At 35.4% G+C, this 23,282-nt stretch overlaps 1 protein-coding gene across 1 annotated transcript in view; it reads left to right on the forward strand.

The window, feature by feature from the left end:
- The window catches only part of LOC575641 (gamma-aminobutyric acid type B receptor subunit 1-like), a 53,910-nt gene that overhangs the window by 6,383 nt on the left and 24,245 nt on the right, over positions 1-23,282 (forward strand). Inside the window, exons 2-4 of the mRNA XM_030995779.1 lie at positions 12,276-12,431; positions 16,308-16,478; positions 17,867-18,007. Of these exons, the coding sequence (XP_030851639.1) occupies positions 12,276-12,431; positions 16,308-16,478; positions 17,867-18,007 (468 nt within the window). The remainder of the gene's footprint in view (positions 1-12,275; positions 12,432-16,307; positions 16,479-17,866; positions 18,008-23,282) is intronic.

Genomic DNA, 23,282 nt, shown 5'->3' on the forward strand with positions numbered 1-23,282 from the left:
TATTGTTTTCTATTTGTTAAATAGTTTTTAAACCATTGTATAGCAACACCCCTCAATCCATAGTATTCCAATTTACGTATAAGTATTGTATGGTCAAGAGTGTCAAATGCCTTGCTCAGATCCATGAATACTCCAATAACATGCTTATGATCAGCTAAGGCATTTGACACTCTATAAAATAATTGTAACAATGCTAACTCCGTTGAATGAAATTTTCTAAAACCATATTGATTTTCATACAATAGTTCATTTTTTTGTTAGAAAATCATACAGTCTATTATAAGTCAGTCTTTCTAAGACTTTAGAAATACTTGGTAAGATAGAAACAGGTCGGTAATTTGAAACTAGAGAAGAGTCGTCTTTTTTGTATATTGGAATTACTTTTGCTATTTTCAGTGAGTCCGGAAAGACTCCTGTTGTAAATGATAAATTACAAATGTGTACTAAAGGCGTTACAATACTTCCTGCTATTTGTTTAAAAAAAATGCGTACTCATCTCATCATGACCACAAGAATAACTTATTTTCAATGAATTGATAATATTCAAGATTTCAAAACAGTTTGTAGGCATACAGACAAACGATTTATCACATGGATTTGAAGAAAGGAATTGTAAATAATCTGAACCATTGGAATTTATTTTTGATGCCTGAATAGGGCCTACATTTACGAAATACTTATTAAAACAATCTGCTATATCCTTAGAGTCTGAAATTGTCTGACCATCATTGTTAATATTAATGTTTGACTTGGTCTTTTGCTTTCGAAGAGTTTCTTTTATGACTTTCCAGGTAGATGCCATATTACAAATTACAAAGTTACCATCAATGGTCGGTTTTATGCAACGGGGCCCAGGTGTCATAATTTTCAATCATTGCTTTCTCTTTTGAAACAACCACAAAGCTCATATTATTTGTGTTGTAGTTGGCTTTCATCGATACACGTATAATTATATTCTTACATACAATCATCATACGATCATCAAGTATATAATATCAGTATCAATGTAAGCATAAGTATAATAAGTAATAATTAATGATGTGTATAAGTAAAAGTTTAATAGCTATAGGTGTTAGTGTAAATGTAACTGTAAGTATAGGTAAAAGTATAAGTGCAAAATTAAGTTTAAGTTTGAGTTTACGTTTGAGTTTAAGTTTAAGTCTAGGTATAAACATATTATTTATTCTACATATCAGGAATGTCTTCTTCATTTGGTTGAAACAAATAATCTAAACATACACATAATGAGTCATGATTATGAATATAGAATGAATAAACAGAGATATTGAAAAAAAGATATCAAAATATATTTGATTTTCAAATATTTTAACCTGTAACGGTATGTACTTTTTAAATTTTCATTTTGATGTACCAACTCAACGCCAGCGACATCGTTGAGATGCAGAATAATCATATTAGAAACAAAATATTAAATCAAGAAATAAAATTGGATGAAATGCAATTAAGAATTGGGCCGGGTTAAATTGGAATTTGTTAACCAGTGTAAAGTAGGTTATGTTCGAGAAGAATAGTTTGTACTGGGGGGGGGCGGTGGGAGCTGCGAAGGCTTCAATATGGATTTGTGGGTCGTGGGGTTATGGCATTAACTTGTTAAGTGTGCCTCGCTTTCATTCATTTAAAATCAAGAAAAGGAGGGGATACTTGAACATTTCTTTCGAGGGGAGGCCCCCCCCCCCAAGCCTCCCTCGAGAATATGGAGTAGAGATCATTATTAAACTTGAACCTCTCCCTAACCTAAACAAGTATGCACCTTATACTTAATTTAACATGTTATTAGATCCACTTTCATTAGAATTTCGCGGTACGTTAGTCTCTTTTCTATTAGTGGGTGTCAAAACTAGAATGAGGATATATTTCAATTGGCGTGGTAGAATTCAGTGTATCGATTCTCGAAATTATATCATAAGAACAAATTCGCCGATATGTCTTTCAGATGCGTAGATTACATTTATCTCGTGTTTCAATGATGTTAAGTCGGCGAAATTGTTCATACATGTACGATGAATCGAAGCCTAGGCGGCTTAGCATTTAGGAAACGCTGCACTTCCTTGATCCCCCAATCAAAATCTCCTTTTGAGGCAAGGAGTATTATCCCTCTCAAGATGATAAAAACGATATTCCCTCCCTGATCGTTTTTAAAACAATGTTTGTCTAAACCAGGAAATCTCAATAATTTAATTCACACTTTAAAAGGGACTTCATATTGAACCCTTTCGACGAAACGAATAGGAGAGCTAAAACGCGTTTATATTGTAGTATAAATATGGTTTGAGTTGGAGCAACAAAACAACATCAGGGTAACAGAAACATGAAAAGGGTTTGAAACAAATTTGTAAGTCATATTAAATTTTGATATGGGGAATTTCGTCTTGGTATTCCAATCATACATGTTAGGTTTAAATTGCTAGCGTATGTTTCAATTTATCTTTTTCTTTGAGGGTGGGGGAGGATGGAATATATCTCTTCCATTCGGGAATACCTTTGCAAAAATCCATGTCACTTCATGCCATGGTGCCCACCTATCTATGTCGGATGTGTCAAACTGAAATTTAGTTACAGCCGACCTCGCCCTTTCCTCCGAATTATATCAGATTGAAAGCCGGCTAAAGAAATAACAGGCAGAATAAAATCAATTTGATATGTGAATTGCATCCTTCGGCAAACCCGACCTGGATACAAACTTCTAGCGATACCAAGCTTGACTCTCGCTTGTCTGAGCGCTGTCTAGGTTTATCCCAGGAACATAGAAGAAGAGAAAGGCTTTTTTTTATTGGTATATACTCGATCCTGATAGGCGAAAGGGTGTTTTACTTTAAAGGGTGTCGCAGGGATTTGCACGGTGAAAAACTCGCTAAAAGGCCAAAAAAGTAAAAATCGTAATTAAAACTTTCCTAAAAGTATTATTAAAACGAATTATATTCATTTTTTTCTTTAAATTAAGATTTTTTCAATTGGCAGTGTTTTATTCGTCTTGCTGCTACATATTGATATTTATATACGTTTTTAAAGGCTTGAAAATTCCTGAAAGGGGCTTTAACAAAGTGTTATTAAAATACAAACTCGAATCTTGAATATTTAATTCTAGATCTTCTTGAACTTAATATTAATAGTAATTAAACGTTTTTGTATAGCGCAAAACACGAAGGCATAATTGCATGTGTCTATGCACGTTACAGAACGGATACAGAATTAGTATAAATCGTGCACTGGGCTCTTAATTGGGAGATTGATATAGAGCTAAATCAGTAAGTTTTCAAATTATTTCTGAATGTTTCGTATGTTTCTATATTTCTAAAGTATTTCTGGCAAGTTATTAAATAAAACAGTGGCTGCATATAAAATTGCACTTTCCTCGTAAATGGCCAATGTAAATTTCTTTAGACGATTCTTTGTTTGTGCTGCGCTGTTGAATTTCGCATTAGTTGTAAATTTTAAATTTGATAAGACAGAAGACCAAAAACAACTATTACAAAAATAAAAAACACTACATAACAATAGCATAAATTAAACGTTTGGCGGTAAACCTGTCCAAAAACTTTCGAATTTTCGCTCTTTTGTACAACCCAAAATGATGCCGAACAACATTCTTGTGAAACGATATTTTTTTTAAACATGAACTTATCATAAAAATGACCTGTAGATTTGTACATGTTTTGGTTGAATGAACAAAAGTGCAATCTAAATTCAGTGTCAATATTGGGTTACTTAATCTGCAGCGTGAAGAAACATGAAGAAATCCAGTCTTGGTACTATTGAGTTTCAATCCAATTACTTGAGACCACTCTTTGAAACGATCGCACACAATTTGATATTTCTGATATAACATCAACATCACTGTTTCTCTTAAATCCGATTTACAGTTACCTATCGTCCACATAAACAAATCTTATAAATGGTATGGGTATCAATTATACTTTTTTTAAAGAGATGTTTAGCGAGATTGGGCCAAGTACGGACCCCTGAGGGACTCTCTGAGAAATGATACGTCGGGATGACCAATCGTTTCCAATCACTATACAGCGTACGCTGTGATTCAGAACTATATACACCTTTCTTGATTGGCAATTCCAGAGCGCATTCTCAAGCGTCGCCATAAGATGTCATGCTAAATGGTGTCGAACACGCCTGCAAAATCTGACAGCACAAGGATGACTTCCGCTCCTTTATCAAGAGATAAAAGGATGTCATTCATCGCTCGCAAAAGAGCAGTTTCAACCCTATGAAACGAACGGAAACCAGGGACCTATTTCACAAAGCCTTTTGTTAATGACAAATTACGAAAATTATTGATAAATCTACTGATAACCAATCAGAAGCAAGGATGTCACTAGCTTATAACAAAAATTGTCATTTGTCACAGATGACAAGTTTTGTGAAATGTGGCTCTGATTTCGACTATGCATACAAATTAAAAGTACCCAAGTACTATTGTAGCTAATTAACTGCTGCAATTTTTTCTAAAAGTTTACCAAAGAAACCCAGGTTTGCAAAAAGACGATAACTTTTTAAATCTTCATCAGTGGCTGAACTTTTCGATCTTCTGGGAAAGAACCAGTCACGAAGGAATCATTCATTACCTGTGTCATAAAGGGCAATAATGCAGAAGAAGAAAAATATTGCTGAATACGCCACTGTTGTAATGTTTTGTTCTTTATAAGCAATAGTAGGTTGTATTTATGTGTATCGTTCGTCTAAACTATGAAAAAGAAATTAAAGGCAATTTCCCCGTAGTAAAAATATTAATTATATTAATAATGATATTAATAATGATAATAATAATATAAGTATTGGTATTCGTATTGTTATTAGTAGTAGAAGTAGTAATAGTAATAGTATTAGCAGTAGTGGAAGTAGTATTATATAGCGCTTCATGCTAATTTCTAAGCGTCTGTCGTATGATTATTAACGCTCATTCACGTTAACAATTTTTTCTGAAAATTCTGGCACTATAGCTTCACGCTTTTTATACATTCTGAGCCAAATGCAACGATTTTTCAACCATTTGAATAGTAGATTGCAGCTCGGAGCCCATGCAAGGTTCCTATACGATAAAATTTAAGAGAATAATCTAATTGACCTTCCCCGTGCTCCATACTTGATATTTCGATTCTCTCGTAAATATTCAATTTACACTCTCATCCGTTTTCATTATCGCTTTAATACCGGTCATCATGCATGTAATTACAGCGCACATATTGAAAAAGGCAGTCGGGGAGTATATCTGTTGAATCCCCGATGGTTCTGAATAAGTCAAACTTGACATGGGTTCACGAGACTTTAAACGAAAACCGCCTATTCTCGCCCTTTCTATTTGCCGTCCAATTAGAACTAATTTATCACGTCAATACAATTGCTATTAGAAACTCGAGCGTTATATTAACGCTTTGAACCTGTGGGTAATGCGACTCCAGGAAAAAGGGGAAAAGTTTCCATCATATAGAACCTTGACTTCAATCAGAATAGATTCTCCCTTATATTATTTCCCTCTCATTATACCTCTCCCCGAACTTTCAAAATTAATTTATCGTGTTTTTCAGCAAATTTGTTGTTACAATTAACATACCGACGGTCTTGCTGTAGTTAATCTTCAGTTTATTCCGAGATATCCACGTACTAATCGAGTTTTTCCTTGTTAAGAGCTGACCGTACATCAGACGGATTGGTATGTGAGTAATACAACATAGTGTCATCCGTATATGTATTTTACTTTTTTCAAAAGAATGAGGCATGTCAATAATAAATACGACGAACAATAATGGGCCCAGTAGAGAGCCATGAGGCACTCCACCGGTCAATGGTAAAGCATCAGAAACTACACCAGTAACTATCTTTCGATCAACCAAATAGTTCCTGAACCACTGCAGCGATTCACATGACCGTGACGCCTATTAGTAAGAGTTTTTAGTATTTCAGTATCCATCAAATCGAAGGCTTTTTGAAGAACGACAAAGATTGACCCTGTGTATTGACCCTGATCCATTGCGTTTAACCAGTCGTCCGCCACTTTGACAAGCGCAGTACACGTTACATGTGATTTTGTCTTTTTCTGAAACCAGATCGGTGTGCAGATATAATGTCGTTTACATTTATAATGTTGAATGAAGTTTTGAGGTGCTGAATCCAAAGTACCCCACCGGGTAACGAAACGGGTCTTTATTTACTCTACTCTTTTATTGATGTATGTTCAACGAAAATTGCTGTCCAGATTATAATCCACCATTATAGAACTCAAACCATTTCTCTTTAATAATGTGTATTTCTTATGTAGAACACTTTCCTGACAATATATTTTGCCAGTAATTCCCAGTGGGGCATTATCTAGTCGCCAATTGAAATAAACTCTACTCTTTGACTGATACAGCCCAGGTTTCAATCAACAGATCAATAAAAACAGAGTACAATTGGGAGCATTTTCGTTTGTCAATACTATATTCAAACAACAGTTTGCGACACAGTAGCCGAGGCAAAAAGGTTGCTCTAATAGCATCGACCATACCGTCGTCAACCTGTAAACAATACCTTTTCAATACAGTGATGAAGCATTTTGCAATCCCTTAGGGTAAATTCCCATTTTGCAAGACATCGAATGTTCTCCGCAGTAGCCTGGCGCATATTATGGAAAAAAACAAGTCACCCATTTTTTTTATTTTTTTTGAACCGGCATATTATGGTCTTACGGTAGCCTCGTCACTATTTACGCTTTTCCAAAGGGCCCCGTAATCAATATAACTTCCAGCATACAACTGGGTCGAGGGGGACTAATGTCACGAATATGGGTGAAACGCCGGATTCAAGAATGTAAACTCCTGTCGAGGATGGAACCCTTTGCTTTCCTATGCAAGGGCGTTAACCAATTAACATGTTGTATAAGTTTGCGGGTATTCCCAAATCACTGTGCTTGATATCGATTTTGATTTTATTTTAAAGCCCCACTGTCCTACTTGTAGCTACTTGCTCCCTCTGTATAGAAAACTTCCCCAATCGGTGCCTGTTGGTCCCCCATGATCCTCTTTTTCTTATGTTTGTTGAGAGCTGAGTTAATGAGATAGCCACCTGTCAGTGACCTCGCTGTGTAGTCTAATCCCCTCTGGCCAAGTAGTATTGACGGTCTTTAAGGCATAACGTCATATCTGTAAACATTATGACACGGGGCTTGTACATAGGGCGTAGCGGAGAGCGAATATGAAATGTCAAGCGTGTTCACTGACACGAAACTTATCCAGTTAACGGAGGACTTTCGCTGTCCTCCAAAAAGTCTGTCTTACCCTTTCTCCCTCTAAATAATCTGCTGATATTATTTGTCATGGCAACGAGAAAACACAGCGGTTTGTAGTCAGTTGCAAAATGTCAACCATGGATTCAAAGTTTGATTGAAATTTAATGATGCGATGACATTGCCCAATAATATGTATATTCATATAATATAATTACCTTCACGATTCGTAGATTAACTCGACGTGTTAACGTGCTGTGTGGGGGAAAATGTGACAGAATTGCGATTTCGCCAAGAGAGACAGCAAATAATGATGACATTTTGTTATTCATGTTGCCATATCTAATTGGATTTTTATAAAAAATAACCTGGGTATTCACAATGGTTTCGTGAAATTAAATGTAAGCTCAGGAAATAGAACTATAAATTTGCTGATTAAATTTGATTTAAATGAAAAACGTGTCGTAGTTTACATTTTCTATCTGCGTGCAGAATATTGTGGTTTGATTGATAGGTGTATCTGAATGTATTTGGAGGTACTAATTATATGAAATCCCCTTAAATGGAACAACAACAAACTTTATAGAGAAGGTATATTATTGTTATACTCGTTGGGTGCAACACCATTGGGTCTGTGATAAATTCATTGCTGTTGCATGACATAACGGACGCTTACAACTATCATCGAGTTATGTATATCATGAGCGGCTACCCCTTATTGGTATAATGGTTTAATTCTGATTTGATTTGTTTTCCTTCATATTTCTGCGTGATTTTAATATAAATATAATTTTTTGATAATGCGGTTATCCACAGATAGCATACTTTTATTTAGGTCAAAAGGTCTAAACAGTGTATACATGTACTATCAAATGTCATAAATGTATCAACAAGTTACAAGTAAATGCATTTCCAAATTTAACATGTAGATTGATGATGCATATTTCATAGAATGCGGATTGAAACAAGAGTATTTAGGTATGTGAGTTATTTTATTGTTTATAGTAAAAGTTTGTTTCTAGTGGGAAATCTTAAAATAAGCCCTTTAGTAGTTACAAGAACGCGGCCACTTCTTATCTGAACGGTATTTGAGAATGTGAATATCAAAGTTCAATCATAGTAAAGGAATACATATACTGCAACTAGGCCAACTCACTGTCGAGTGACTCAGTTCATTATTGCGAGTACCTTAGCTCTATATTATAATAAGACAATAAATTGAAGCACATTACATTTGTGTCAATATTTAAAACAAATTTTCAAACACCGCGGTTTCCCAATTTCTTATCTGAACGATGCTTAAGAATGTGAATATCAATGTTTAATCATAGTAAGGGATAAATTCTGCAACTTGGCCAATTAAATGTCGAGTGACACAATCCTTTATTCACTGGCTGCTTCATGCTATTCTACAGAACATTTGCAATATTTGTATAAAAACTATGCTTTTCAAGTCGTATTGGTCGTGAGAAATGCTTGCAGGTTATTTGCTTCCATTTTTTTCTTGGTGAAACGGTAAAGCGTTATTTTTTCCTTTGAATACCGGTTAATGTGTCAGGAATTTTAGTTCAATGCGACGAGATATCATATATCTCTTGTATTTCAATAAAGATTTATGTGTGGCCATGTGAGGGAAAGATGATGAAAAAGATGATATTTCAGAGAAACGATCCCATGCTTTACTACAATTTGGCGGAACAGAAGGAGAAGGAAAAGGAGAAGAAGAAGAAGAAGAAGAAGAAGAAGAAGAAGAAGAAATAGAAAGCTTTCAAATAGACTTAACTTTTGTCGCTAGTACTTACTGGTACTGCTACGCTATGTATAGTCAAATTAAATTATTTTATAAACTGTCCCCATCTCCTTTTCTTTTCCTCATTATGTGCATGAAAATCCTCAATATGTGCTTGTAGTTTGGACTGTACTAGCTTTGCTTGATAGCATTTCATAAACACGCTCGTTCGTTATATGTCATCTTCAGCGTCCTCCATCCACAAAGTGGAACGGAGAATGGAACCAGAATATGCCCCCCTCCCCCAATGAAGAGACAACACTCGGATTGTAGCGTGTTTGTTGTAATGCCCCCTATGGATGCACCAGTGACACGCACACACACACACACACACGCACACACACACAAAGAAACACACATGCACACTCGCACGCACACCCTCTTACACACACTGTATTAATCAGAATGTACTTTTCCATTTCACGATTGTTATTCATGCCTGTACGAGATACGCTTTTCACGTTTTTCTTTAACATGTTCAAGAAACACCTCGTTGTTTTCAATTAAATTACTATTGGCCATGTCGGTAGGTGAGTGCATCGCTTCATCTCTTCATTCCAAACTACAAAAGATCAAGGCGAAACCGATAATATCATCCCTTCTTAATATCTGCGATATCTTTCCTCGTTACTTAAGGAACCTCACTCCGGCGTTACAATCCTCTAGAGGAGGTCGAACAGATGTTAATGGTCTTTATGGCCGTAGCTATAATGTTGTTTTCAAGAGCGTTTCGCCAATGTAGTGTTTTTTTTAGAGTGGTTTCAGAAAGCGTGAGAGCCATTAATCCGACAATCACCACTCCTTGAACTCCCCGTTATGAAGTTGGCAACGAGTTTTCTTGCACTCATCATTTTTAACGAAGTAATCGAATTCCAAACTAGACAGAAAAATACGATTTCAAGTTCCATCCACCTTAGGCCTTTTATTAATTGCATTACAAGGTGGTCAGTGATGAAAATCATTTTTGTTAAAAAAAATGTTATCCATAATGACTGCCACAGATCTGACGCAAATCTGTCTTCAGCCATTAAAATGTAAGAATTCCAGTAGCTCATCACAACTATTTTTTTTTATTATTGTAAACAAGCTTTCGGTGATTTCTAGCGATTCCCATTACGCACGATTTGCAACATGCAATTTAATAGATTTTGGGCATATCTCTTTGAACGTTTTAAATAAAAAAATCGTTCATTTCCAGTTCAGTACAAAACGTTTCTTCTTTTCAAAATGTAATGTAAATGTAAATTGTGCGACTCTTATGAAATGGATTTAGGATAAATGGCGACTTAAAGCTGCTCATGGTGATCAGTAAAATCAGAAATGTAAATGATATGCATCTCAAATTAGGATGAGGTAAAGGGATGTGCGGCTAGAGTGCCCATGCATGCCTGCGCAGCGTCCTTGCTCATTCTGTATGTTCTGATAAAACAAAAACAAAACACGCCACCCACAAGAAAGTTCATCTTTATCATATCAATAAGTACTCATTCAAAAATTTGGTAAAAACTATATACACTGTAAACAAAAGTTGGGCAGATGTTACTGAGTAAATCGAAGTTGGGCAAATTTTGTCCGATAATTGGTTTATTTTCTCCCAGCAGTTTACTGTATGAAGTTACCCAATAAAAGGTAAAAAAATAGGTTGGGTAATGTCATTGTACAAATTAGAGTTGGGCCATTTTTCTCCCAACCATTTACTACATGTATTTACCCAATTAAATGTTCGAAATAAGTTGGGCGGATGTAACTGGGCAAACGTAAGTCGGGCAACATTATCATTCAACAAAAGTCACAGGACTATGGATTACGAGGTCCGCGGTTCGAGTCTCGCTGCGGCACTAATCTCCTTTTGCATATAATATTTTGTCCAACTTATTTGCCCAACTAGTGTGTAACTTATGCTACACATTATGGTGAGAATTTGGTAAATTTCTGATTGGGTAAGTTTTTGTTGGTTAAAGATTGGGTATTTCCTTTTCATCCAACACTGGGTAAATCATGCAAAATCTTTAATTTACCCAGTTGGTTGGACACATTTGGTTGGCACTCTTTCATTTTGGTAAACAATCACATCGCTCTTGCCTTGACTGACGGGATTTTGGGACACGTCCTTTTTAGAATATGAGGGATAATATCAGCTTGAGCATTAGAGAAATATAAAAGAAAAACATTATTTCAGGTCAAATGTTGGGTGAGCAGACATAGAACACCCAGTCATACTTGAAAATTGTTTGCAGAGTGTAATTCCTAAGTTTCAATTTCAATACATTAATGGAGATCAAAGCTTGTGTAAAATGCGCTACCAACTCTGAAAAATCAGTTTGATACAACATTTAAGATGTTCGGTTCACACAGATATTGCGGAATATATAAAGCAAGCAAACAAACCAACACGCATGAATAAAGTATGGTTTCGTTAAGCGTATCTATAATGCCTCGTAATAAAAATTTCGGATATTTATTTTAAACAAATAAGGCTTCTAAAGCAAATAATATGCCCTAATCACTAAGCAGACTATCCTTTTGTGTCACAACCGATAGGTGATACCATTACTTACGATATTTTCTTCATTAATCAAATATTAGAAATGTCTTCTTTTTTTGACAGTATCATGCTTATACATATTGTAATATAATGTAAGCATAATTATATATCTATGTAAATTATTAAATATGATAATAATATTGAGGATAATAAAGATTATTTATATAATCATAACAATAGTAATAACACTAATAACAATGATAATAATATTAATAATGTGTTTACCCAGGGAAGCCTCATCAACTTTAATGCTGTGCTTCCAGGGGGCCCTGGAATTATTACTACCCCAGCAATTGCTAGGTACTCATTTCCAACAGGGAGGAGAGTGTCAAATGTGGATTAATGTCTTGCCAAAATACGTTAGTGCTGGTCTGAGATTCGAATCCTCTACCCCAGGATTGAGAGGCCAGTGAACGAACCACTACACTACGTCACATCCACATTGATAGCAACATATGGCTGGTGGACAGAACATTATATCATTTAATCATTTTCATATTTCTCATGTTACACATACATTTCAAAACAGAGTACTTTTTGTGGTGATGAAATAACAATCAATAAAACATAATAAATAACATAAAAATAAGTGGTTAATATAGAGTACTGATTTAACTGAGAGATTATATTATACAAACGATATCAAATGTAAAAAAAGAACAAGTTATCTTAATTCTGCATTCTCTATTTTATCTTTCTTTCCACAGCCAACCAACCCTGGTAAGCCGAACCAGGGCCTCGCTGCGTCCGCTTTCTACCAGAGCCTCTACAACGGTCCTCCCAAATCATTCCTGATTGGCAGCTTCTACTCGGAAGATTCGGGAATCCTCTGTGAGACAGTCAAATATTGGAACGTTATTCAGGTATCAAACCAGTTCAGGGGGGTTTTCACAAAACTTGTCATGAGTGACAAATGACAGTTGTTGTTATAAGCTACTGAAACTCTTGATTCTGACTGGTTATCAGCAGATTTGTCACTGATATTTGTCATTTGTCGTTGACAAAAGGCTTTGTGTAACGGATCCCAGGTCTTCAGTCAAACCGCCGAAAAAAAACCTCTAAATTGATTTCAGACCAACTAATTCCTGGCCTTTGGATTAATAAAATATGTTGTCGTTCTATTGTCGGGGCGCAAATGTATTACATGTCGGAAATAAAATTTTCATCGAATACATTTTAATGTTTTATTTTTTAAGTGAGGCAATCTCACAATTTTAAAAAAATGACAATTAAGTAGTAACATTACTCTTTAGTATTGCTCTTCATCTAGCCCACTTAATATTGTTTTCCCCACATACAATGCTTACTATCAATATGTATTGGTGATATTAATAACAATAACTTTCAATTCAGATTGTTTTTTAAATGAAACTCTCCCTATTTCAGAATGGCGAAAAATAAGGGCACAATCACTGTATATTCTAAAGGCGTTGAATTTTCGAGCGCACTTGTGTGATATTCATCGGGAAATTGATATGATAGGTATGATAGGTGCATAAACAGCCACAACAGAATCGGATCTTGTTATGAAAAAATGAATGAATGCATCATTTGTTTTATACAACGAATCTCCTAGATCATGTAATTTGATGTATTCAGAATTTCAACAATGTTTCGTGTGGTTTCTGCTGTGCGCATCGCGTACTATCAAATCGTTGGATAGTACTGAAACTTGTCAGGGGCGGGGGGGGGGGGGGTTAACAAAAAACCGCGTGATAATCTCAGTAAATGCACCACACGTGACCGCAAAAATCATCCAACGACGATGGAAACGCCATAAAATCCAACAACAACTACAAGCAAGCGTTTGCTCAATTATTTGGGCAGGGAATAAAAAGTGGCTTGTATAAACTCTTCTGCTTTGCGGTTTGAATGGCAAGGCATTTGTTGTATGTATGTCTCATAATTAACAAAACGGTAATCCCCAGGCCTTACATGTACTTCCAAAGTGTTCGTGACTTCATGTAGCAATGATGTTTGACTCCCAAAACGTTACAAACCTCGACTATGGAATATTAATGAATTTTTACCCGAATCAACCGATCGTTGAAACATTTGCTTTCTGTTCTCCTGAGAGTTCGGTGCAAACAAAAACCCTAATAGCACTCGACTCGCCATCAAGCGTTAGCATACAATAGAGTTCCCGCGTAGGAATATCGTAGAGCAAGGTCAAATTAAAGCAAACTTCATCACATTAAACGCTATCGTTACTGTGCATGTAGTAAAATTCGAGTAACATAAAGGAGACAGATATGACGGTTTCGTGAAATGATAGCAAGTGGGCAACCGAAACCGTCACACAACGATAAGTTAGCGGTTGATTATTATTTTTAACTTTTTGATCACTATATACAACTAATCAATCGCACAATCAACTGCTAAGCATACTGTTAGGGGGCCCTGACCGCCCCGTCCAAAAAAAGAAGAAAGAAACATTAGCCCGAATGGCCAAGTATCAGTCGCTTTGGAGTCGGTTTGGATTCAGTTTGGCGAAGTGGAAGGGGAGCACCTTTACATAATTTTTAATGTGTTCCTTCCCCTGTGAAATAATTTAGAATTGAAGCAGACGTGATTCTAAAAAAATAATTGGGAGGGAAAGAGGCTGTTGGGCTGGGGTGGGGGGGGGGGGGGGGCTTGTTCTTGCATTCATTGTCTATAATATTATGTGCTTCGCAAATATCCAAACATTATTATAATAATAATAATAATAATAGTGGCTACTTGTATAGCGCACATGTCCACCTTTCGGTGCTCATGGCGCTTAGAGAAAAGTACATGTAACAGACATAAGAAAGAAAAAACAATAAACCGAAAAACAAATTCGAAATTCTCCTAGACATAGTAAATTGCAATATATATATAGATTATTGCGATAATTACAGCGAAAGAAAAAAATAAGTTTTTAGTTGTAATCCGAACTCAATTTCTACGGAGATTCAATAATGAATTGATATCGCCAATTAGGACATTTCTCTCGGCGTTAAACCTTAAATCCCTTCGGCTATCGGACATTAAATAAGAAGAAAATGCAACAAGGGGTTGAAAAAGTACGCAAAAAGAATATGTTTGCGGCAAGGGAATCGAACAAAGAAGATGTATGGCGTCAAAGTCACGATGCACAAACGAACGCCATCAGGCTGTTATTATACAGCAAGGACACAAATGCTCGTCATGGGATTAACCATTTCTTGAAGATGGTGATTTTTACTCGAATCAAATTTCAATTCATGCTCAGAAGCAATCACATGTTAAGCATGCTTTGCACCTGTGTCAATTTTGGTCTTTAAACAAAAACAGCCTTAGAGAATTGCGCAACGTGTTTTTAATCAAAGGAGCGTTCTTTAGAATATTAATCACTCCACAAGTCTATTGACTACTCAGGGGATTTGTGACAGAATGGAAATAATGCATTTTCCTTTATAGTTTGAGATTTCAAACGATTTCTCAGGATCTACGCGTAGAAAACAATCATACTTGTGGATTTTAAGATTTGCTTGTATATTATTCGTGCAGGATATAAAACGTCTGGACGGAGTAGAATTATGTAAAATAAATAAATAAATAAATTATTCAGCCCATACAAACCCATATTAAATGCATTTAAAACATTGACATTTGTATAATATTAACGCACAACAAAGTCTGATTTTTATGTTTAAATACATGAATAACCTTCATGATTCACTTAAACAAAATTGGTGTGAAATAACTCTAACGATACTTACCAAAAAATATTGGCGGAAATTATCAAACGACGATGGGGAAACACTATAAAAGCCAACAACAAAAATTATCTACTGGGATTCATTAAACTTTCATTTGATGAATACTCCATTATTGATCCTGCATAAATCAATAAGACATCATGGTCTAGATTCATGGCATGCACTCCCAGGCTTTATCAAATCATGTTAAACCCTTAATCCATTCAAACTTCAATATGAAGAAATCATTTCTATCAGAGTACAATGTTTGACCTTTCCTAGTGCTAAATTACTATTCAATATTATTCCCATATTTCTAAAGAACATCCATCATTATATTTGGTAACTCCCGTATACTTATATAAGTTTTTTGTATCAGTTATATTAACATGAGCATATTTTCATTTTCATCATCACCACCGACATTTGTTTTTGTTATCATCAATCAGCCGAATTTTCAACTCTGCATATAAATTACATCTACCTAAAAAAAATAATATCGTAGTGAATATATAATGGCTAAGTAACGAGCAAAGAGAGCTTACGAAATCGATTTGTATTGTTATTTCACGAATTATGTTTGATTGAAAGTGTATTAATGTTAATTTTGAAATGCTTGCAATAGAGTACGTTTCATTTTTCTTACTGGTTGAATAAATGGAATGGAAAGAAAGAAAATTAAATAAATTAAAGATGTTACATTACAAGCGCAGGTTCATTCGGCTTACGAGTTTATTCTATTTTACAGTTATTTTATTTCATTGCCAGGAACACAAAGGAGTACAATGGTTAAAAAAAAGGTTATAAGGAAACATAGTATTATTAACAAGTACACTCATACAATTGTATGCAGGCTTCTCACAATTTTCGTATGATAGTTTGTGATTATTTCGATTGTTCCAAATACCGCTGTCTACTACAAAATAAACAGATCTGACTTGTACTCAAACTTTAATCCCTCGAAATACAAACCTTACCAAAAACGCAAAATAATTTGTTACTTTTCATGAATTTTGTTTTGTTACTTCCTCAAAGATATCTTTCGGGGCTGCCTCTCCTCTCTTGAGCGATCGTGTGAAGTGCCCCTCCTTCTATCGTATACCGCAGTCCGCCGCTCAGCAAAACGTTCCGCGTTTACTTCTCCTCGACAAGTTCGGCTGGAACCGCGTCGCAATCATACGTCACAGTAACATCTTGTTTACTGCGGTAAGTCTCATTAACGTTGATTCTGCAGGGTTTTATGGGCGAGTCCATGATTGACATGAATTGGGAGAGGCTTATTTTTTCCAGAAGCGGATTCCCCCCCCCCCCCCCTCAAAAAAAAGAAAATCTGGACAGTTTTCCCTTTTACTGGACAGAAAGGGGACGGGGTATATAGGTGGCTCCTTTGGCTCACACTAAATCTCTATTTAAAGTTTCCAGTGTAATTGACTTTAAACCTGAAATGATCATATCAATTTCATTCAATATTAACACCTTGATCGTGATCATCTACCTGCTTTAATAAATCGCAATTAAGACCTCGCTCTGATTGTGACTGCAAGTTGTAATTATTTTATATACTTTGACCGTGATAGTAATTCAGCTCAGAATAATGGCCATGTACTACTCATGAAATCATTTTCGTCAATTATTGTAGATGTAGATAGATATGATCATTCGTAGAATTGAAACAACCTTCTATAAATTTTATAACGTTTACCTCAGCTACAAGGATTTCGAAATTGGCTTAATATACTTGCATTTTCATATACGATTCAGAATATTTTTAACGATGGCTTACAGTAAATTAAAAAAGGACACATGGCATAACTGTTATATATATATATATATATATATATATATATATATATATATATATACTCATTTCCACGTGTAAACAGAAGAGAAAGTTTCTACTCTCTGAATATGGTTAAACCCCTCCCCCCCCCCCCCCCCGTACCACCATGACCTTTCCCCTTACCCTTAAACCACTTAATTCCACTATTGTATTATTGCGTTCGCCCTTACTTGGGTATTATTTGTGTCTCTTTTGTATTCTTGCCTGACTGCACATGAGTGCTTTCAACTTCGCCATGATTGTATTATGTATTTAGTTACTGATGAGCCTTCTGGCGAAACAGTCTGTATAACTCTTACCAATAAAGTGTAACCTTCCAACTCCTATATCTACATTTGCTCCTACAGTTGAGCACTGTCAGAAATTGTAGTTTCACTAAACTTGCTTATATATATATATATATATATATATATATATATATATATATATATCATACGTAAATGGTATACTGTTTTACATAATACGCTGTAAATCCTTCGGTTAATGATCTCTGAAATGGAATATTAAATTGTAACACGATTATAAAGACTTTCGAGAAATCAACTTACAATGTAATTAGGGCCATTTCAGAATGGCCTACTTTATTTGTTATCGCCTAGAATCCATGTTCGGATTACGTCATACTTTGTGTAACGTTCGCAAATTTTAGTAGGAGATGGACAATGCTTTTCACATTAATCTTTTGCGATCTTCTTTTGTGTATTTATTATCTTTTATATGTATTACGTAATGTATTCAATATTGCTGAACACAGACTATGGAGAATCTCCGCGACAGACTGGTAGCAGCCAACTTCACCATCGTTGCAAACGAGCTCTTCGACGAGGATCCATCATTCGCTTTAGATTACATCAAGGTGAGAAAAAGTACATTCACTCGGCATTCTCATGCAGCGGTATGATTAAAAGGATTCTGATTTTCATCAGAATTTCATTTATTCCATTAGTGCCCCTATTTGAGCAACGTTCGTGATCTAAAACGCTTATCAATTAATAGTTTTAGCATTGATAAAAACGGATAATGTAACATGTGACAGATATAGACGATCTATCACGAAGTCACTTTGAAACTTCGTTGATGTACAAAGCGCTGTATTAACCCAGAATGTATTGCCCTCCCGCTTTTTCTCATCCTTTGTCTGTTACTCAATCACCCCCTCTCCCCCTCTCTCTCTTTCTCTCTCTCTCTCTCTCTCTCTCTCTCTCTCTATCTTTGTAATGGCTCATCACTAGCAAGGAGTCAGCCTTTATATTTTTAGGACATTGAAACTAAGTGTATGTTTTTTGAGACTTTCGTTATTTTCAAAAAATCTGGCTCACAATAATGTATTTGTTATTCTTGTATAACGTTATATATCACTTGGACATTGCTAGTTGTTCGTTTTCCAAAAGTTTGTGAATTTATTACAATATAGACATTTTTTGGATACAGCTTTCCATTTCTGTACGGCACGTGTTGGAGGGTCGAACTAATACCCTTTATTGTAATGCCGATTCTTATATCTAAGATACTCATCCATCGTCCTGTGAATTTGATTTGGGGATATCTGCATGCACATGTTATCATAACATAGGAGGGTCCAGAGAAAGACAGAGACAGAGACAGAGAGAGGGAGGGGAGAGAAAGAGAGAGAGAGAGAGAGAGAGAGAGAACGCGAAAGGAAAACAGTTAATTAAATTTCTTCATTGGTTTTGAATATCATCAAAATCTTTATTAATTTCATTCTTTATTCACGTCACACTTTTACGTATAAATCAATCCGTCAAATGTAATAATAAATACAACATATATGTTCTTTGTGTTTTAACGCAACCAATATATTCGCTGTTCAGTATTATTAACACCAACACAGAAGTAACATAAACAACCACAGCAACAGCAACATCAACAAAAACGACAACACCAGTAACATCAATAACATTTGCCGTAGGCGCTATCAAATGATGGTTTCAATTGCCTCGTATACAAAATAGTAGATTATAAATAATTTTCCTCTCATTGTTAATGTTAATGTAATATAATACTTTAATTCTTCCTCATTTATATTACTGTTCTGAAGTATGGGGCATGACAAGCCAAACCAATCTGAATAGGATACTCAAAATGCAAAAGAAAGCCATCCGGATAATTTCAAATTCACACTACAGAGCTCATTCGAAACCTTTATTTTATAAATTAAAGCTTCTCAATGTATTTGATATCTGTGAATATCACATTGCAGTCCTTATGTACTTGTGTCGAAATGAATCTTTACCATGTGCACTTCTAAAGTATTTTAATTTGAATTCGACTTTTCATGATTATGAAACTAGAAATGCAACTAATTTCCACTTACCTCAAATTAAAACAACTTTAATGAAAAAGTCAATATTTTTCGATGGTCCAAAAATTTGGAATTCCATTCCAATAAATATAAGAAATTGCAAAAGTCTTCAAACTTTTAAACGAAAATATAAAATGTATTTAATTGATTCCTACGTGCTATAACTCACCAGGCTCTTTACCCCCCTTGTTTTCCCTCTTTTTGTCATGCTTCCAATCCTACAACATTTAATTTGCCTTTTATTTATATTATACTGAGGGATGGGCTCTAGCGTAAGGACCATACTCCTTTTTAGCTCACCCCTTCACTCTCATTATGTTACATGTATGTTATTTTGTTGTTATTGAATGTATGATATTTTATGTGTGATTATTCCGTATTTAATTGTACAGGTATATGTTCTTGTATTTTTAATGATGAGTGTAAATAAAGGAACTTGAACTTGAACTTAATTAGATTAAAAATATCAATCAGTATGATTGATACAATCCTGAAAAAAGTGCATTTGTATAGGTCTGACTATGAATAATGGATGCAATCTGGCAAATAGGCCACCATTCTTATTGTGCATCTAATGGAATTGGACTAATAATAATAATAATACATGAGATTTATTTAGCGTCGTTATCCATTATAATTAAAAGTCTAGGCGCTTCAGAATATTAGGGAAATGATCAAACAAATTCAGCTCAACTTTTAATAAAATACAGTGACCGTTAGTTAATTAATAAATTAATAATAACAATACACGGACTGGCTGGTTGTGCGTATTATAACCAACACAAAAATGCCACCAAAACAAACCAAAAAGACCAATATTGTCATCGGCTGGAATAGAACGTATAACTAAGGCGCTATCTTGTTTTTTAACGGCTGGTTTAAAAATTACCAAATATTTGTGGTGCCCAACAAATATTATAAATGGTTATATTTATGGACAATTCAGCGGTCTCTGCACCGATTTTGATCAAATAAGGATGATTTTATCATTTAAATTGTATATTCTTTCAAATTTGACACTCAGATTTTCATTATCTCACAGAAAAATATTGTGTGTAGCCCCCTCTGCAACAAAACTCAACTATCCCTTTAAGGTTTATCTATTGACCGTTAAAAAAGCAAAAACAAAATATTTTAGTGATATATCCTTTTCATGCTCTGCTCCACGTTTGTGGAATTCTCTTCCAGCCTCCATTCGTTGCATCTCTGATATTACTTTGTTTAGATTAAAATTAAAAGCCTACCTAATGGATAAGGAATATTCAACGTAGTTATTAAATTGTTACCTTACCTTGTTATCTTATGTTTGATAATTTCACTTTGAATTTGTTCTCTTGTCATTACTCTGTTTAGTTTTACTTGCATCAACATTGTAAAGCGCTTCGATATAAACCTCATATGAAAAGCGCTATATAAGTAAAAGTTATTACTCTTATAATAAAAGACGTTGAAGAATTTGAGTTCTTCAGCTCCTGTGGAATTTCTTCAGCTCCTGTGGAAGTGAATTCTACAGGGTTGGTCCGGCATGAGCAAAAGCCGTTCCCCAAGATTTCTTTCAAAGCGACATGTGTAAACTACCAGAGTTGGAGGCTCGGAGGGTACGTGTGGGTTGGTAGAGGTGAACTAAAGACTGGTTGTATTCAGGAGCTGTTCTGTTCATAACGTGATGAACTAAAAGAAGGATTTGTAGATTATACGTTGATTTACAACCAATGGAGATTTTGTAAGATAGGTGTAATGTGACTACGTTTGCTTGACAGAAAAATGATGTGTGCAGCTGCGTTTTGTAGTTTTTGTAACTGTGCTGAAATCCAAACGTGAAGAAATTGGTGAGTGAACGAATTTTTCTGTTGCCGAACGAGTCAAATATTTCCGTATGAAGCCAATATTGTGTAATTGATAGCGAACTGATCTGGAAATGCTGGTGATTTGTTTAGACATAGATATTTGAGAATCAAGCATGACGTCAAGATTGCAACATGAATTTGATAAAGGAATGATGTTACCGGAAATATAAAGTAAGTCTATAGGTAGTTTGTTCAACTGAGATTTTGAGCCGAAAAGAATGAACTCGCATTTACTGTAGTTTAAAAGCAAAGAATGTGACTTCATCAAGGCGTCAAAATCAGCGATGCAGTTTTCTAAATTGCGCAAGGTTTGGGAAGCTAAGATTTGAAGCGGCGGAAAAGAAATACAAATTTGTATGTCATCTGCATATAAATGATAGTGAACAGAGAGATGTTGAAGAACATTTCTGAGACCAGGTAGATAAATTGAAAATAAGGTGGGCCCGCCCACAGAGCCTTGAGGTACTCGACAGCCAACAGGCCTGGGGGAGGATGTGAAACCATTCGAAAGTAAAGACTGTGAATGGCATGAAAGATGAGATTCAAACCATTCGAGAGCTTGTCCTGGATACCCAGACTTGCTAGAGTATTGACAAGTATTTTGTGGTCTACGATGTTGTTTTTCCCCCGCTAGTGTAATTCAGTTTGCTGCCCTGAATGGGAACTCGATGTACATGTACTTCAACTTTTAAAGCCAGATATAGCTGAAATTCGTATGGGCGATAATGTTTGAAAGAATTATGCACGGGTCAATGTTATGTATAATTTTGTTAACTTTTATTTATGAAACCTGAAAATTGTATTTTTTAAACTCGAATGCGAACACCAATATTAGCCACCGTGTGAGCACACAAGTCCGTATTATTCTCTCCTCTCATAACGTCTTATCAATCATTGTCAATTCTTGATCCTTTAAGCTCCTAGGATTGAAAAATCCTGGGTCTCCCCTTCGTAATCCATGATCCGTCGCTTATATTTCCCCGAAAGGTTGGAAAGGATCTCCCATGCTCATTAGAAGGACAGCCAATATACGTTACCCTAGTTCTCATTCTTACTATTTTCTTCAATCCTAAGAAATATTAGATAAAAAATAATGGAAAATGTGTTTTTATTATAAATTATGTTCTGTGATTTTGCAAGGACAAATATTAAAGATGGCTATATTTCTATTTCTATTAAGTTGGCGCTGTAAAATAGGCTCACCAACTTGGCCATTATGTCTTTAATAATCACCGCAGCTTTAAAGACGCAGACCTCTAAACTAGTTATTAAAGTATACTATGATTGAAGGGTAGTCATTCAATTATTAATCATTATTATATCTTGATACTTGCAAAAATAATGATAATAATAATCATTCAATTATGAATTAAAAATTAAAATGTATATGTTCGCTGCACACGGGACGTAATTTGCCTGACGTAGGTTTGTGTCAATGATTGGCGCGGCCCTTTACGCGCCAGAAGAGTAATGTACACAAATTGGTCGCAAACTGAAGAGTGCAAACAACGCTTTTAATCGGCGTGTCCGCTTTTTGCGTTCACAGACTTTATTAGCGTAGATGATGACGCAGCCGCAATGGCTCCTTGTGTGCAACATGTACTGTATAGAGTGCATGAACCTGACGTGAGGCAAGACGTCATTCACCCGTTGCACATGAGGCGTCATTTGCCTATCTACAAGACTGTGTTAGCGACTCTCCATGTCGTTAAACGTACACATACTCCAAGAAACTACTTCCTCCGGCGTTCCACAACCTTTTTGTTATAAACAACATAACACATCCTTATCCGCCGCTAAACTCTCAGAACTTTCATATGCAAAATTGCTAATTGCGCATAAATCTATCCGACAACATGGCTCTGACGTATGGATTAGTCTCCAAACTCCACGTACTATGATATATTCTTCAAGGCTGCCATGAAGCGTAAATTATTGTCAGCATATAAATCATAATTAAATGAGGGTTCCAAAGGCAAGCACTCGCAGACACCCACATA

Source organism: Strongylocentrotus purpuratus, unplaced genomic scaffold (assembly GCF_000002235.5).
Source record: "Strongylocentrotus purpuratus isolate Spur 01 unplaced genomic scaffold, Spur_5.0 spur5_scaffold_3, whole genome shotgun sequence".
NCBI classification, from domain to species: Eukaryota; Metazoa; Echinodermata; class Echinoidea; order Camarodonta; family Strongylocentrotidae; genus Strongylocentrotus; species Strongylocentrotus purpuratus.